At 41.9% G+C, this 15,779-nt stretch overlaps 1 protein-coding gene and 1 non-coding gene across 3 annotated transcripts; both read right to left on the bottom strand.

Moving 5' to 3' along the window:
* Positions 1-4,579: 4,579 nt before the first annotated feature.
* Positions 4,580-14,689, bottom strand: LOC135579147 (WD repeat-containing protein 43-like). 2 transcript variants are annotated; one of them, XM_065058704.1, is made up of 10 exons: positions 14,569-14,689; positions 11,874-12,005; positions 11,269-11,406; positions 10,330-10,416; positions 8,929-8,960; positions 8,021-8,066; positions 7,009-7,122; positions 6,486-6,555; positions 5,811-5,866; positions 4,580-5,733 (listed from the first exon to the last, which is right to left on the bottom strand). In XM_065058704.1, exons 1-10 carry the CDS (start codon positions 14,632-14,634, stop codon positions 5,608-5,610), a joined length of 867 nt encoding a protein of 288 aa, XP_064914776.1. In that variant the 5' UTR covers positions 14,635-14,689; the 3' UTR covers positions 4,580-5,607. The 2 variants fall into 2 exon arrangements, with proteins under 2 accessions (XP_064914776.1, XP_064914777.1); XM_065058705.1 differs by lacking the exon at positions 14,569-14,689 and adding an exon at positions 12,925-13,061.
* On the bottom strand, positions 12,956-13,034 carry LOC135579265 (small nucleolar RNA SNORD53/SNORD92). Its single transcript, XR_010471987.1, has one exon. It is a non-coding gene; the product is annotated as a small nucleolar RNA SNORD53/SNORD92 (small nucleolar RNA).
* Positions 14,690-15,779: the final 1,090 nt, after the last annotated feature.

The following is a 15,779-nucleotide window of genomic DNA, read 5'->3' as shown; positions in this document are numbered from 1 at the left end:
TGAGACAGTCGGACTAAAAGGAACTCATCCATGAAGAGCCGTGGGGGCCGCGGTTCTGACCTGTGCTGCAGAGACGAGGGCGGCCTTGCCCGGGACACAGGAGGAAGATGTTAATCAGCCCACCAGCATGTGCCGCCTCGTTTCCTACTTGCAACATTTTGGAAGCATCTCGGGGGGGACAACCCCTGGAAGCACCAACCGAGCTCCAAAGTTGTTATCAGACTCCTCCGCTAAGTTGCAGCAACTGCAGGCTTCAGCACCTTACAAACAGATTCTGCTGTGGAATTACCTTAGTTAGAGAGCAATTTATTTACACGCAGAGGAAAAAACCCTTCCTATGAACATGGAAAGAATTCCCTGGAAACATGGAGACTGTAGAACAGGAATTTTCACTTTGAAACTCCTTTTATTTAAAGGTAAAGTCATTTAGTTCGAAGCATAGTTCATCTTTTCCAGAAGAGTCTTCCCTTCATCCTTTTAGTTTCTTTCACTAAATGTACCCCTTTTACAAATGTGTAGTTGTATCTGCAAACCCTACTTCAGCTACACACCTTGCTTTGAGGAGCCCAAATGCACAATAAAGCTTCAGAGAACCGCAGGTTTGGAGAAGACTCAAGCTCCTTCCAACCTATAGGTGCTGTAAGCCAGTCAGCTGAAACAGCAACTGCAAATACCGGTGTTGCTACATTCTCCGAGGTCACACCATGATATTCTCTGCGTTACAGATATCTCTGAGTCAACACAGAGCAACTCCAGCCAAAGCAGTTTCTACCAACCTTTGCTGTCAACCACCCTTCCCAAAAAACTCAGGTTCAGCTGGGGGCAGAAAACATTTATAGGAACTTTCAACTCAAGGCAGCTGAAAGGGTCATCGGCTCCTGTACCAGACAGGCTGTGTGGTATCATTTCAGTCTGACTTACCTCTGCACCACCTTTTTGGGAAGTGTCACAAATGGTCTCACCCGACTCAGAGTGGGAAGATTTTTAATACTTTCATTGATGTGGCCATGAAAAGGATTCTTGTTGATGCCAGTTTCCCACAGCAACTGTTGCCATGGTTATAAACCATTTATTGCCCCCCGTTGGCCAAACAGCTGAATGTAAAGAATGAGTTTACTATGTGCGAGAGAGCATGAAAAACACACAAGCCCGCTCCTTCTGACACGTGCCATCAGACACCGAAATACTGTTGACTGGTTTATTGCAGGGGCTTTGGGAAGTCACTAAAATAACCCACAGACCCGTGCTCTCTAATGCTGATGAAAGCAAACAGTCCTCCAGTTCACAGATGCAGAGACCAAGGAGGTTCTAAGCTTCTGTGTGCAGTAACCATCATATGAGGAACCTAGAGACAAACCCCTCCCCTCCAAGCCCCCATGGAGCTTAAGGGAAATATTTTCTTCTCAAGGACAAAACGCACCATTAATTCCTCAAGTTATTCCTAAATAACTTAGAGTGCTCATTACTGAGCCAAGGTATTTGACATAACCTAGTTAACCCCATCTCTGTGATTAGAAGAGCTTTGGATAGGCTCCTGCTCTGACTGTGACTTCACTTCCCCTCCTAGATAATGTGAGATTCACTCACACAAATCTTATTTATTTCTCATACATCCTTGCTGAGTAGTTTTGTATCTTGCTGCCAAAATAGAAGCAGAGATGAAGGCACTTGGACAAAATTTTCCTCATGCAGAGGCCTAGGCTCCCTTCCAAGCAGGAGTTTCATTATCATCTTCTTGATTTTGCAAGGCTTGGGTATAAGGTAGTTTTGGAGAAAAGACCCAAAAAAGAGACTATGTTTTAGGCAGGAGTTTCATTATCATCTTCTTGATTTTGCAAGGCTTGGGTATAAGGTAGTTTTGGAGAAAAGACCCAAAAAAGAGACTGTGTTTTAGGCAGCAGTTGAGTCAAAAACAATCATGCCAGCAACAACAGAAGATATTTTGGCAAGTCTCCTGGATGGTCCATCAAGGTCCCACAGCTGTGAGTTTGACACATGTGCAAGGAAACTGAGTGTCTGCCACAATCATCTCTCTCCAGCCCCCTTCTTCCAGGGAGCGGAGAACCAACATCCCAAAGGCTGCAGATGGGTTTCTCAGAGACTTTATCTTGGTGTATGCACAGGTTACAGGGCAAAGGGCAAAACTGTGCCCAGAATGAGTTTTCCTTCTCACCAAACAGTTCCCTCCCACACAAAGAAGGGAGAATGCAGTACTAAGCCCTTGTTTCATTACATGACAGCCTAAACTACAACTTGGCTATCAAGCTATGTACCATCTCTGTAATTTTCATATGAAGTTTCCAAATGTCTACATGCTGATGTTCCCAGTAATCAGGAGTTTTCTAAGAACTAGTTGTGCATCCCAAATCTTTCCTTCTTTTGTCCTTTTCAATGTCTTCCTCCTCTACCATGTCTCCAACAGCGTGGTTTGCTTCTGTTTGCTTCTTAACCAAGGTCATTTGAGAGTGTAATTTTGTGACAGAGAACCTATTAGCAAAAGTAATATTAAGGATGAACCAAAAAAAAAGTTCGTTTTTTTTAAAACCAATTAAATAACTTCCCATAACATGCAGGGAGACCAACAGCAAAACATCCCTACTCCAAGTTCCCACACAGCAAAACCTTTCACAGACACACACGCACATCCCACACCGGCAGCTTATTCCTCTACCAGACCTCCCTGAACCAGATGAAACACTGAAATATTGAGCAAGAGGGGCAACAAACAGCTCTCGCACCGAGTCCTGGTGTAGTACTAAGTCCCTCTGGAAGCAGGACCATAACAAGAGGCGAGAATGGGAGCCACAGAGTCTCACAGCAGGATGTATTTAGCAACAAGGCGATTACACCGTCCCAAAGGCACCAGTCACAGGCGGCTCTTGCTGCCCGGGAATGCGAGGAATTTTTGTGGAGCTGGCCTGACACCCGCTGGCCATCTGTGGTATTGCTCTCTACCACAGTCAAAGTTTATCTGCTTCTGTAACATGGAAATAAGGCCACCGCCACATGAAAAACAGCAAACAAAAATCCCTTACACTGTGCACTGGTGCCCGGACAAACGTCAAATACACACCTATAAACAGAATATAATACTAAGTAGGCAAGTAAAAACAAAAGTACTCCTCAGAGTTTCCTCCCCATTGATTGCTGACTTCTTGACCACGGAGCCTTGCTCTGGACACACCTTGGGCTCTTTACACAAACCCTCATCCAACCTCTGCTGCTCCAAATGAGCAACTGCTCTGTCCTTCTTACTCTCTTCATTGCTCCAAAACTACCAGGACTGTGGCTGCAAGGGAGGACCTGCCCCATTTCCAGCCTCATTCTCCAGACGCTGCGGCATCTTTGGAAGACTAAGTCACGAACAGCTTAATCACCAGCTGGCTGGGACCTTGGCTTTGCAGATAAATAGTTGTAAGGATTAGAAAGTGCACAGAACTGTCAGTTGTCAGCTCTAAGGTGAGCATTAATTCTTTGAACCAGTCCAATTGCTTGCAGCTGCCGTACCCAAAAGGTTTCACACAGAGCAGCTGCTGGAAGATGACACAGGCAAGAGGGCTCAGAGGACAGTGCGACCCAGCTGTCATACGACCACAGCCAGAACTCAGACCCCTGCTACCAGCTTGCTGCCCGACACTGGAACAGGCTCGCAGAATCTCAGTGTCGGCGAGACGCAAGAATGACCAAAAAACACTTGAAATCCCCCTCCTCTTCCTGCTGCCAGGTTCTCCCACAGCTCCACTCCTGGAACGGGTTTCTGGTGCACTGAAAGGGTGGACACAGGTCATACCCACCTTACAGGTACAATGAGGACTGGTGGCAGGTTTCCAGCGCCACCACTCCCCATACCCAAGCAGTGTCAACAGGACACTCAGCCTGCTCCTTGACCCCAACACAGGGCTCCTGCATCAGCTCCTGGAAACGCTGGGACACAGACACATGCAGGACCCTGCACAACCAAAACACAGCTGCTCCTTGTGTCACTCCATGCCCCAAAAGCTCAGCAGACCTTCACTCAGCTGAGATGCAACAGACCTTCATTCACATCCCTCCTTTGTCTGATTTGAAGCCTGCCTGCATAGAACATTAGTACCGGTTAAAATCTTACACATCACCTCAGCCTAATTTGGTGGCTTGTGTGAGTACTGACAGAGCACAAGTGTTGGCATTTATTTGCACAGCATCTCAGAAATGAAATAAAAGCCCGGCTTTACAAGTTATTAAGACTCTACTTTACTGTCAGTTAAAACCCTCCAATGACTGGAAGCCTCCAACTGCTGCCCTTAGACGTCCAGCTCTCCAAAGACAGAAAATGTCTCTTCCAGCCTTGTCCATCACAATCCCCTACACCTCCAGGCAATGCTGCAACCCCCATGCAATCCCCAAGCAGTGGACAAAACAGCAGATAGAACTGAAACATATGGAGCTAAGAAACCAGTAATAGATGCTTTGCAGAGCACTGTAACCTTTTAGGTTGTCTTCTTCCTCCACTAGGAATCTTTCTACAAAGAGCATTTCATCCTTCACCACCACCCTCAGCTACCTGAGGTCTCTCTCAACAAACACCACAGGACAGGTATTTGGTAAAGGAGATGTATATTTATTCACTTTACAAAGAGGGTGGTATTTAGTTGCAACAGCTCCATTTATAGACAAATATATTATTGTACATTATAGTGGTGAATGGCTCAAACCTTTACCTTGTTTTGCTCTTAAAAATGTGTTTGCACCACTTCAGCTTCCATTAGCTGAGCAAAGAGCTGTCCTTGTTCTGCCACTGAGAGATTAAAAATCTGTAATAAAGGTATAGCTGTGCGCTACGTATTCACAAGTGTTCACCTTCTCATTTTCCTGTGTTACTTTCCCCACCCAGTTGAACACAGTCTATTCTCTGGGTTAGCACTGAAATTATATACAGCCTCCATGAAAAGAAAATTAGGACAGTGATAGTTCTAATGTCCTTTTGAAGCACAAGAAAAGTCACTGATTCGTACATATAAAAGTCATGAGTTCAAATTTTTAAAAAAAGAAAAAGCCATTTTTAAGTCCGGTTAGCATTTAGATAGTGCCAAGGCGTAACTAAACCAATGGAGGATGGGGGGAAATAAAAGAATTCCAGTAGAGAATTTAAATATTACAAAAATATCTCTTTTTTTCCTTTTCATTTTTTTTTAAAAATGCAGCAGGATGCCCACTTGCTATTGCTAACTGAAGCATGGAAAGAAGGTATAGACCAGTTGACTTTGATCTTTGAATATTTGGAACAAATTCAATGTAAAGCTGAACCAAGTTTACCACACAAACAGCGGTGGCAGATTTATTTCACTTGAGATACAAATGCATGTCCACATGACAAGCATAATCTGCCCATGAGGTGGAAGAAATGTTTCTATAAGTAAGCGCAGGGAAATAGGGCGAGAGAAGGCTGCCATGGTTAAACATTCTGGATTCGGAAATGCACAGTGCCCCACATGTGCCTCTGCACACAGGCTGTGCACCAGTCTGCACTCCCTGTATGCAAATATGGCACCTTTCTGCAAGATGATCCAGAATTAGAGAGGTTGGTGGCCCACTTGTTTAAACGGTTAAAATTACGCTTTTGTGCTGTTATTCTTCTTCACTTTCATTTTCTGGTTCCAAATCAGAATCACCGTTGATTTCCTTTTCAACAGTCATGTCCATGTCCTGTTCATCAGATTGCTGCTCTTTTTCTTCATCTTCATCCCAGTTTTCCTGAAGAAAAAATAAACAGGAATGTTTGAACCTTTGACAATCACAAATGGGAGAAGATCTGATCCAACTCCACTTACATCAGAGTCTCTATCTGCAATCATCTCATCATCTGAGCCTTCCTCCTCTGAGGATTCTGCAAAGAGAAAACAATTCCTCAGTCAGAAAAACAAACTCTAAAATGTCATTGTGCAAACAAAGCCCAACTCCACATGCTGCTAAATCTCCAAACCATGCTATTTCCATTCCAAAACTAATTCTACCTGATGATTAGGTTGATCAACATTAAATAGGAACAAGTCACTTCCATTACGATTATGCAGTGTGAAGTTGCAGTAGAAATAAAGGCCAAATTGTAAGTGTACATGCACACACACTGACATCCACTACCCCGGCATCCTGCTGATCCAAATAGGAAAGTGTCTTGACTGTATCTACCTTAGCTGAAGGGCAGCTAACACTAGAAATTTGGGGTTGCCAGTTAAGCAGTATACTGAACTTCCCATTAACCGATTCCTTAAATTGTGAAGCAGGAATGGGAGGGAAGGAAAGAGAAGGAGGGGAAGGAAGGAACAACCAACTACAAGACGCCTGCATCTTTAACCACTGATTTTCCCGCTATGGACTTGCCACAAAAGCTCTCTACTTGCAGACCGTACACTAACAGATAAGCACATTAACGTGATGAACGGCCATCAATTACCAGCCCTCACGTGAATTCAGGAGCTAAGCTACACATGGCATACAACACTTACCATCCTCATACACCAACTTTGCAGTCTGATTAACGTCAGCTACATCCTGAGCTTTTTCTGATGCTGCAACCTGAATGGAATTTGCAGATTAGCCTTAGATGCAACCATACGTTCCAGCCTTTAAGGTCAACAAAACTCATAACAATTCAAATGGAAGTTTGCATCGAGTTTAACACAGATTAATTCATTTGTAGTGTTAGTTTAACAGCCAAACAAGTATGAAGGACAAAGTGAAATTTTAGAGGTATCTGCTCTGAAGCGCCCCAGTACCTCCTGTTTATTCCCCTTTAAAACTCTCATGGATTAGCGGATGCATTCGGCAGGAAAAAGATACTAAACACTTATGGTGGGCAGAGACTGACTAGACAGTCAATGAAGCGTACTGCTTTGAGCATTACCAGCATAGCTGTACAGCGGCTCTGTTAAGTTCCCGATGACAGGTCCCATCAGGTGTAATCACAACAGGAGGTCAAGTCTGCAAACAATACTTCTACACATCCCATGTTATTCAGTTGGGACTCACCTGGGTGACAAGAATGTAGAGTCTTCCGTGAAGACGGGAAAGCTTTTGCAGAGTTTTTACTCTGCTCTCCATTAACTGGTATAGCATTCCCAGCTGAGGAATAAGGTCTGGCAACTTGGGAGAAGAGAAGGACAAAGAAAAATGAAGCTGCTAATCAACACATCAGAAATGTCTGATTTTTAAATTTTAAACTACTTTTGTACATTTGGGGCAAGCAATCCTTGCTCACATTATTGCAGACAGAAGGGAGAGCTGCGGGTTCACAGAAACCACTTGCAGCCTGATCAGTTAACATTTAGCCATGTTTAGAAACACAACTACTTTCAAAACATGGCAATTCTTATACTACTTTTCCCTTCCACAGACACTGCTGTAAAGCAGGTACTGAAGCACTATTCGGAAAGCTGTGTAAATGGGAACCAAATATACACCAACGTACAAATGCAGCTTCAGCAAAGTGTGCAAGTTATGATGCGCAGCAATCCTATAAAAAATGGGAGAAAGGATCAACAGTGACAAAATGCCTTTGTCTTAACCAAGCAAGTGTGCTTTATCCATCACTTGTCAAGCAAGGCTGGACAGAAGCTACAACATTACTTACTACCCTGCCAACTTGGCACACTTCTGCCCTATAAATCTAGTCATGCCCAAGACGGCCTCGAGATGAACATTACAACAACAAGGCAAATTTAGATCTACAAGATTTAGCAACGCAGGCTAGATTACTCTTTGACAGTAATTTTGTTCCCTAACTCTCACAGGTATGACGTAACTTATCTTGGTTTGACTTCAGGATGACTATAATTATGTCACGAATGACTAAGACAAACAATTTATAACCAATGTGCAGCAATTTGGCAAAAGTGGCAGAAGTATAGCCTTCTGTACATTGATTTGGGCAATGCCATATGAGGAGAGCAGAAGACAGATTCCTGAAGGAAGAACACACATATATTTAAATATTTAAATCTAGTTTTAGTTACACGCATTAGCATTAATGCAAAATACTTACTGTGGAAAGGTAGGATGCATGTTGAGTAAAAACCATTAGTGAGGCACTAGAAAAGAAAAATAAACTATATCAAAGAGATATTGGCTGAGAAACATCCATTTCAAATTCTAGATGCTAAATAGTTCTATGGAAAGTGCTCCTCTTTCATTAGATAAGAACACAATTGCAGATGGAAATGTAATAATTTCACTATCCAGATGGGATACCTAAGGAAGTTATTTGTTAGGAAAAGAACAGACATTTAAGTGAGTGATTGAAACTAGACATATTCAGGGGTCTCTGTTCCTGATGTCTTTTATGGGAGGTTTCAATGAATAAAAGACCAAAGCATGCTACTTTTTTCTCTACCTATAATGAGGGAATTTTAATTTATTAAAAAACAAAACAAAACCAAAAAACAAACAAAACACACACACACGAAACCAAAACAAAACACACACAAAAAGCCCACAACTAACACCTCAACACAATTAAGAACATAAAGCTATCCTTATAACAATATAACAAGATGGGGTGGGCAGGGAAGACGACCTGGTTTTGTTACTGATTAAACACAACAGCAAGCCATGTCTAAATATATTTGATAATTAAACCAAAGAAGCTACTTTATTTTACATATTGATCAGGTCTGCAATGTCAATATTCTGGGTTTTCAGATACTTTCTCAGGGTTATATGCTCACTTCAGGTATCCTTTTCCCTTTCTAATTTCACTTCAGCCATCCTAGCAAAGCGCTGCCTTAATAAAAGTTCCTCTTGCACCCACCATCAGGTGAGATTTTTACCTCAAGATGCTGCAGTTTAATTACAGTTACTATGGAAATCAATCACATAGATGGAGGGAGGGACCAGAACACACACACTAGAAAAGTCTCAGGTGAATTAAACTGTAGTTGAGTTGTCTCTTACCTGTATGGGTTGCCCTGCAATCTCTTCGTAAGCTGAAAGGACAAAAATAGTCAGCAGTAAGTAACAAACACATAATGAGTTTGAAAACACAACGTTACATCCATTTGACCATCCTAATATTGCGACAGAAAGATCTCCAGGCGTTTGAAGCTGGCTAGGATTAACCACCGCCAGGCTCCAGAACACAACATTGCTGGCTCTACCACCCTATACATAGGCTGATAACTTGCAGAAGCTGATTTTCATTATTACAATAAAACTGGGACTCTTAACAGGCAATATATTCAGAGAAGCTTAAAGCTGGCAGGAATACATAGAAGGAAATCCCTTCGTTTATGTCTCTGTGTATCTGCTCAGTAGAGCAGCTGTTACAAGATGGACAAGTTGGGGAAACAAGTGAAGGTACTATCAGGCAAAGGCTGTTTCACAGAACAAATCAGCCTCTGGAGAGGACAGTTAAATGAAGATCTGTCCATCCACTGAGATAATGTACACTTGCACTTAGATCCTCTGACAAGGGTTCTAGGGAAGAAAGGCTGCACCTCATTAACATAAGTCTAACAAGGTGTCACAACATATGCTTCAATGAAGTCTAAGCACTCAGAACCAGGCCATCTGCATGATTCAGTTAAGATCAGTACCACAAATAAAAGTGAAATCTTACTGGTGGCAAACACATTAAAATACAAGAGAAATCTAACAGTTATCTTATAGAATGCCATTAGCATAACAAGAGCAACTCATCAATGTTTAGTTTAAACAAAGTAGTGTCTAGATAAGGCTAATCATTAAAATATTTCTGTCCAAACACATATTTTATTTAATACCACGGAATAAGCACTTCAGAAGCCAAATCCCTTTTAAAATTGTAACTAAGTGATGTTGCAAAGCTTAAATACAGTAACCAAAAGAGGAAAGAAATTGCCTCTCAGTTTTCAAGTGCTATCTAAACTCACTGCTTTAAGTACATATTTTATTTTTCTTTCTCTCACATGAGTACCATATTTATGCTCATGCAACCTGCTCTGGACAGTACTGCTAGTTCCATATTTTAAATTATCATCCATTTTAATAGTTTAAAAGAAGAGGCAATGGTAATTTTTTGCCACAGACTAAACAAGGTGTAGCTTAACTACTTCTTTTTCCCACATAATCATTTAAGATACTACTACCTGATCTAATGCTCATCCTAGCATTGACAGTGGCACTTTGTCCTTTGGTCAAGCTTCAGTCAGAGAAGTTAAGATCATATAGAGATAAATTAAGAACAATTTCTGTCCTGTACAATTACCAAACCGATTTCATTGGTAAAAATAGAGACACATATCCTGGACTTTCCCCAAATAGAACACAAACCAAATGTGGTTTGTATGACAGTACAAGAAACGTAGTCTCCCCTACCTCATGCAGCAGTGGAATGACAGCATGTATAGGCATTCTGGCTACTGTGTTCTTTATTACGTGTTCTTTCCTTGTGTTAAGTACTCTCTGTTAAAATGGAAAAATATGATCAGAGAATCATTCAGTTTTAATCTATATGAGCAATGAGCACCATCAAAAATTCCTGGCTTTAAATTTCTTTTCCTATTCCACTACCTTTGTATCCCAAGATGAGGACAACAAGTAAAAGAAGATTTACTACGCAAAGGAGTTCCATTTTTCTAGTCAGCTACAATTAACAAAATAAGGCACTTGATCTAAACATCTAAACACACCTAAAACAATCCAGCATTGCCTCTAGCCCACCCACCCCATATTAGAAACAAAACATCACAGGCACATTATAATTTCCCTCGCTATTTTCCGTGCTTGACTTGTGTAAACACCCATCACCAGCATCTGCATCAAACAATTTCTGTTCAGCTTCAGATTCTTAAGAATTCACTTCCCTGCCCCAGACTATAATTTCCTCTTTGTCCAAGTGCAGCAGCAAGCCTTCCAAGTGAAACTGCTGTCATCAACAGATTTTTCAAACAGTACCTACCTGGAAACCGCACACTCAGGAGACTAAGCACAGATCATGCTCCAGCTCAAACTAGAGAGATGTCTGCGTGAGTAACATTGCTTGTAAATCATCTGAACTGTGACGTAACAAATTTATCATAAACAGTAGCTCAAAGTTCATGGACTGACTCAGAAAGCAAGGCAGATAACAACAACAAAAAAAGGTAATACCGCTATTATAATTCATAATACCACTGCCTTGAGCGGCAAATCAGCAAAAAGCAGCTGGAAGAAATAACAGGTTCTCAACTGTTCAGCCTACCCAGCTTTCAGGAAGGCTCCTCACAAGTCCCAGTGAACAGATTCAACAGTATACAACGATCTTTTACCACTTACATTTAAGATTTCTGCATCGTTGCTTTCCAAGCCCTGAACCAGCAGTACCGCAAAGCTATCTGTTTGAGGAAGGCCACCTGGAGTTTTCACTTTGCTCACATCAATATCCAATGCCTCTAGGCGCTCCTCGATGCTTTCCTGGAGATGGTAAACAAGGGCAGTGCTGTTTCAGTGCAGTTTCTCAGGAACATCAGCTGAAAGCTAAGTACCTAACCCACAGCATTTCCTCTGATTCTGCTGGAAAATAGCACAAAACTTTGCATATTCTTTTCAATGTACTGACAGAGAATAGGCTGACGAAAAAAAGGGAGGATGAAGCTTTGACTGAAAAGCAGTAATACACCTTCAGCACAGAGAGACAGACACAAGTGTGTGACAAAGTTCTGTAGGAACATGGCAGAGCCACGGGCAGGGCAAGGCACACAGGGCTTCAACAGGGAAAAGGTTTTGAGCAGAGGGAAGTCTCTTTCATACAAAATGATGACATCATTAACTTTGCTTCCACACCAAACAAAGCAAGTTCAAGTTCACCTAAATAAGTTCAACCATGATTTATGGTACTAGTTTCTCCGTTATTGCTGTGCTGAAAAGAGGAAGCACTTTACCTGTGACTCTCCCGGTTTCCTCTTGTTTTTCTTTTTTTCCTTTCCAGAGGATGGAGCTTTGACAGCTGTACTATGTCCTGGAATGCCAGGCACTAGAACTTTGGTGTCCGAGTTCACAACAGGCGTCTTAACCTAGTAGACAGGGATAACCACACTGGTAAGAATTGCTGGTATCTTGAGCCCTCTTCCAATTTAAAATACTGATTTGGGGACTCTCATGTACATGGTAAAACCAGCATGCCACAACCATTTTCTAGACATATATATTAGAAGAATCCTAAATTTTTAGAAGCAATTAATAACCTCAAGGAAAACTCAGCTAGTTTTCATAATTAACTAAAGAAACGGCCTCTTTGGATTCACCTGTGAATCATTTTTCTTACAAGTTTGTTCCGTAACACTCACTGAACTAAATGTTTGTATCTAGCTACAAACAACTGGATGTTTGCTAGCAACAGACACCACATGTACTAATAGTCATTAGATTAGATTAATTCAGCTTCCATTGGAAGGTAAGAACTGATCAAAACCAGCAGCACAATCTAGCAGTAAAAGTAGTTACTATTCACTTCAATCCCACCAGTTTTCTTCTAGGGATTGCCCAGATGCAGAGCTCTGTAGTCTGAATTAGAGTATGATCACGATGACAGAGCAACCTTAGGTTATACCAAACAAGGTATGGCATATCCATCTTCAATGGATACAAAGGAGATTGAATTTTAAAGACAATATATTTAAAACCAAGCGCTCCCCTGACCCACAGAGGACGTAAGGGAGTATGCCAGTTCCAGATTATCAAGAATGCTACCTGCTACTTCCAGAACACTTCTTTAACCACAGTGCTTTTGAGCAGGCTCTTTTTGGAAGCATCTGCCCAAACTTCTGTACTTGTGAGAGTCCTGATGGGTGCCCACTAAAGTAACAGAAGTATAATCTACTACAGTAAGCAACACAACTTCCATATGCTGCCCGTACAAGTAAAATAATTGTATTTTGTGACTCAAGAATTTTGCCATAGAACAGCAATGGTCTTAAAATACCCTTTGCTCACCACATTATCACTGACATTCTCCCCACATGGCATGCTCAGACAGCCAAGAGAAATGCGTCTTCACTGGAATTCAGCTAGAAGCGAAACCAAGTTGGGTATCATCACCGCATGCCAGGGCGTTCCTACAGCTCTCACTGCATTTCAGCTCTGCTACCCACCAGCTCCAGGACAGAGGACTCAGCAAAAAACCCCACCTGGCTGATGGAGCACCAGATCCGATAGGTAACTTGAGGGTTAGAAAAACCGCGCTGTCTGCTCACTTCACTGATACTGCAAGCATTTCAAATCTTCAAGGCCTTGAATATGCACACTGAATAAGAACTTCGCAGACTGTCTCTAAACCCTCAGGGGATCCTGCACGAGAGAAAATGGTGGCAAGTGGCCTTTGTGGACACTGTTGCCATCTGAGGGTCAAGCTCACATTCTCAAGTGCCATATCCACGTGAGAGGAACACATGAAGACCACCTCGAGAAAGAGCCAAAAGGACATGCCATTTAAGGCTCCATGACATCTTATTTACACTCTCAAACTAAGCCATCCCGACTTCACCCCAAATCTTCAGGGTCAAAGAGGCTGTACAAACTGTTGGACTCGAGGGGAAGGACTAATCTCAAGCAGAAAATAAACCATCAGCCAGTCCTGTGTACCAAGCAGAGCTGCTGAGAACAGGACTTGCTATGAGCTACAGGAGGGTTAACTGTGTGCGAGAGCGTATCAGGACACACGGCAGCCATGAAGCACACTTCACCCACACCTGCCTCCTAACTGTACTTTACAGTATCACTACTGATATATCCAGATTTGAACAGTTTGCACAGTAGCCGATATATGTCATCACAAGCAGCAAAGTTCCAAAAGTATGGTGTCCGACACGTCTAGAGGAAAATGTTTACAAAGTGGCTGACATTGTAAATATGCTGAGAGGAAAGAACCCAAGATGAGTATTCTGAGCTATTAAATGACAGGTGTCCATTACAGAATACTCTTATCTCCAATCCACACAGCGAGAGGGCACAACTGGAAACATCAGAAAATATAGCATGAAATACTGTTTTTAGAAAAGGAATCTAAAGGCAACAGGAGAAAAATGTTATAAATAATTGCTAAAACAGTTTGTGAACATGTTTCACAGGCAGACATTTTTCATATGACAACTACTTCGAAAGACTTGCACTTGCTGAAACTGAGGGACTCAAGGAACAAAAACTGCTACTGTAACTCAGTAAAGGCTGGTTAATTCAAAATGTGGTTAGTTACACTGTCAAAGTCACTTGATACCAGAAAAAAACAGGACTACACCCAAACTGGATTTTTAGAAATATTCATTGTGTGTGGTTTTTTACTGCCAAGTCGTAACAACTATTTTGATTATTAACTTGTTCTAAATGGGAAACAATTGATGTTCTGCCATCCCAAGCAACACTTCTGAAGAAAACAGCTTTGAAAATTAGTATTTCAAATGACCAGCTTTTTAAATGCACTTGTAATAAATATCCTTACACCTACGAATTGGCATTCAGATCTCATCTCTGTGTAATGGAAACAAATTAAAAACCAAGCTTCTTTCTTTAGACCCTTAAAAGGAGACTGATGTGACAATTAAAAATTGTTGAACATATTTGTTTACAAACTATTGCTCCTACCTCTTCTTTGACTTCTGATACAGTCAGGTCAATAAAAGTTGGCTCATCTGTTACTGTGAAAGACATCACAGCATTCTTTTCTTTCCTATCTGATCTGATCTGCCTGGAAGACACAAACAGTACACATTATTTACCATAGCACAAACAGCACCCTCTGCACCTAAAAAGCATTATAAAGCCTAAAAATTACCAGCAACTGTGGCAGTATCTACCCCACTCAAAAATATTCATGCTGTAATTTCAGCTTTCAGATTAATAAGTGTTCTAAATTCCAAGTGCAAATTAACTCCAAAGTGAAATTTAGCAAGAAAACTCTGCATAAACCTCACAGCAAACTTGCTGATAGTACACTCTAGTCCCTCGTCCAAATCATTGTTGAATATATTGAATAATATAGGCCCCAGTACTGACCCCCGAGGCACTGCACTAGATACTGGCCTCCAACTGGACTCCGCACCATTGACCACAACTCTCTGGCTTCTTCCCTTCAGCCAGTTCGCAGTCCACCTCACTACTCAATCGTCCAGACCGCACTCCCTCCGTTTAGCTATAAGGATGCTGTGGGAGACTGTGTCAAATGCCTTACTCAAGTCAAGGTAGATCACGTCCACCGCTCTGCCATCATCCATCCATCTTGTTTTGTCCTCATAAAAGGTTCATCTATCAGGACTTCCCCTTGGTATGTGTCATGGTTGAGATGGACAAACGACACGGACCAAGTTCCTTCAGGATTGAAGTAACAGAGTGCCATTTATTGCTATAAGTGCATTTTTATACAATTCTACCAGTTCATGTGTCTTTTCACTATTGGTTACAAGTTACAGCACTAACACCTTATTGGTTAATTTTGCTATCATCCATGTTATTCTTTTATCCCCTTCTCTCTCACGGGTACATCTCTCCTCTCTCACGGGTATAACTCCATACCTCCAGATACTCCTTTATTCCCATCCTTCTCAAGGGTAAATCTTAATATCTCAAGGCTGATCTCTACTCCTATATTTTCTGTCAAGGATTCCACAGACCCGCTGCAGTTTCCCACAGTAAAGCCATGTTGACTGCCCCTAATGACCCTCTTATCCCTGATATGCCTTGAGATGGCTCCAAGGATAAGTCGTTCCATGAGTTTCCCAGGGACAGAGGTGAGGCTGACGGGTCTATAGTTACCCGGGTCCTCCTTCTTGCCCTTTTTGAAGACCGGAGTGACATTT

The sequence above is a fragment of the Columba livia genome, chromosome 3 (genome assembly GCF_036013475.1).
Source record: "Columba livia isolate bColLiv1 breed racing homer chromosome 3, bColLiv1.pat.W.v2, whole genome shotgun sequence".
Lineage (NCBI taxonomy): Eukaryota > Metazoa > Chordata > Aves > Columbiformes > Columbidae > Columba > Columba livia.
This window is presented reverse-complemented; position numbering and strand designations above follow the sequence as displayed.